General features: G+C 31.5%; 1 protein-coding gene across 1 annotated transcript in view; it reads left to right on the forward strand.

The window, feature by feature from the left end:
* Positions 1-156: 156 nt before the first annotated feature.
* The window catches only part of LOC108974467 (sushi, von Willebrand factor type A, EGF and pentraxin domain-containing protein 1), a gene marked incomplete at its 5' end in the record, with an annotated part of 27,599 nt that continues 26,457 nt past the window's right edge, over positions 157-1,298 (forward strand). The window contains 1 exon segment of the mRNA XM_018942321.1: positions 157-238. Within this exon segment, the coding sequence (XP_018797866.1) occupies positions 157-238 (82 nt within the window).

A 1,298-nucleotide genomic window follows, 5' to 3' on the forward strand; every position in this document is an offset into this window, starting at 1 on the left:
TATTTGTATATTCTATTTCTATGTATGTATATTTTTGAATTTTTATTTTTATGAACTCCTATTTACTTTTCTTCCCATTTTCCTCCAATACGTTTTATTTTCAAATTTTTATTATCTCCAATTTCATTTTTGTTTCGTTTTTTAATTGCATTTCAGGTTGGGAATTGCGTGGCCTTAACTGTTATAAATACTTCAACATAAAACATTCATGGGAAAAGAGCGCTGAGCTGTGTCGAAGGTGAGCGTAATTAAAATGCAATAGTACAAGTAATTAGCCAGACGAAATATATTAAGTTATTAAGACAGAAAAAAAAAAATTAGTTAACAAAATTTTGCATATTATCACGCTTTATTCAAGCGCTTGGAAGTTTTCAGTTTTTAGCATTTGATTGCCGTTTAGTAAATTGCTTGTTAATTACGCGCGAATATGTCTTAATTTGTTGCATAGAGTGTCACGTCACCGCTGCCTGTACAAATTTACACCTAAAGAAACGCATACTTATGCATATATGTATATATGTAGGCATTATTATTGAGCTTGTAAAAAGTAAGGAAGTCACAGTCTACAAGCTATCCGGCTATTGTGTAATTCGCTGAGTGTTTTTGTTATTGTATTTCTGTTAAGTGTTGCTGGGTCACTATGTTAGTATCATTATGTGATAGCTTAGTACTATTTACATATATAACTATGAAAATGAAAATATCTTTTTCAAATTGTTTTTATTTGAAATTTTTGAAATAAATATGTAATTACTTTCTTCAAAAAAGACAAAACTCTCAGAATAAACATAGTATTTCATAATTTATTAAGTAGTCTCGGTGTGCAGTAGTTCAAGATCCGATCGAGTCAAAATCGAAAAAAAAATATATAAATATTCTTTCCAAATAGTATTTGGCCCCGTCCTGATCGCTGAACTTCGGCCCACTGCCAGATCCTAGAATAGAAACCAGGAAATCTGCTGAACTCTCTTCTCGCATGCAAGTCCTCAAGGGGGTGTGGAGAAGAAAGTGGTGGAAACATTAATACACTTTTTTCACCATTATCTAGCCTTTGCGAAACTAAAGTTAGAAGAGCAGAGAAATCAATCATACCTTCGATGAATCAGCCGACCTTAGCCGTCTCAACAAATTTGTAATAGGGCACTTTGACGATTTGTAAAATCTTTTGCTCTATTATATAGGAGTTTTAAATGATCATTGTTGGGATCGACCTCATAACTTAATTTAACCTGAGCTTTAGTGCACCTCAAAATTTTTTTTATATGTTTTCATACATATATGTTTTTATATGAATAATT

Source organism: Bactrocera latifrons, unplaced genomic scaffold (assembly GCF_001853355.1).
Source record: "Bactrocera latifrons isolate USDA-ARS-PBARC rearing strain unplaced genomic scaffold, ASM185335v1 scaffold_556, whole genome shotgun sequence".
NCBI lineage: Eukaryota > Metazoa > Arthropoda > Insecta > Diptera > Tephritidae > Bactrocera > Bactrocera latifrons.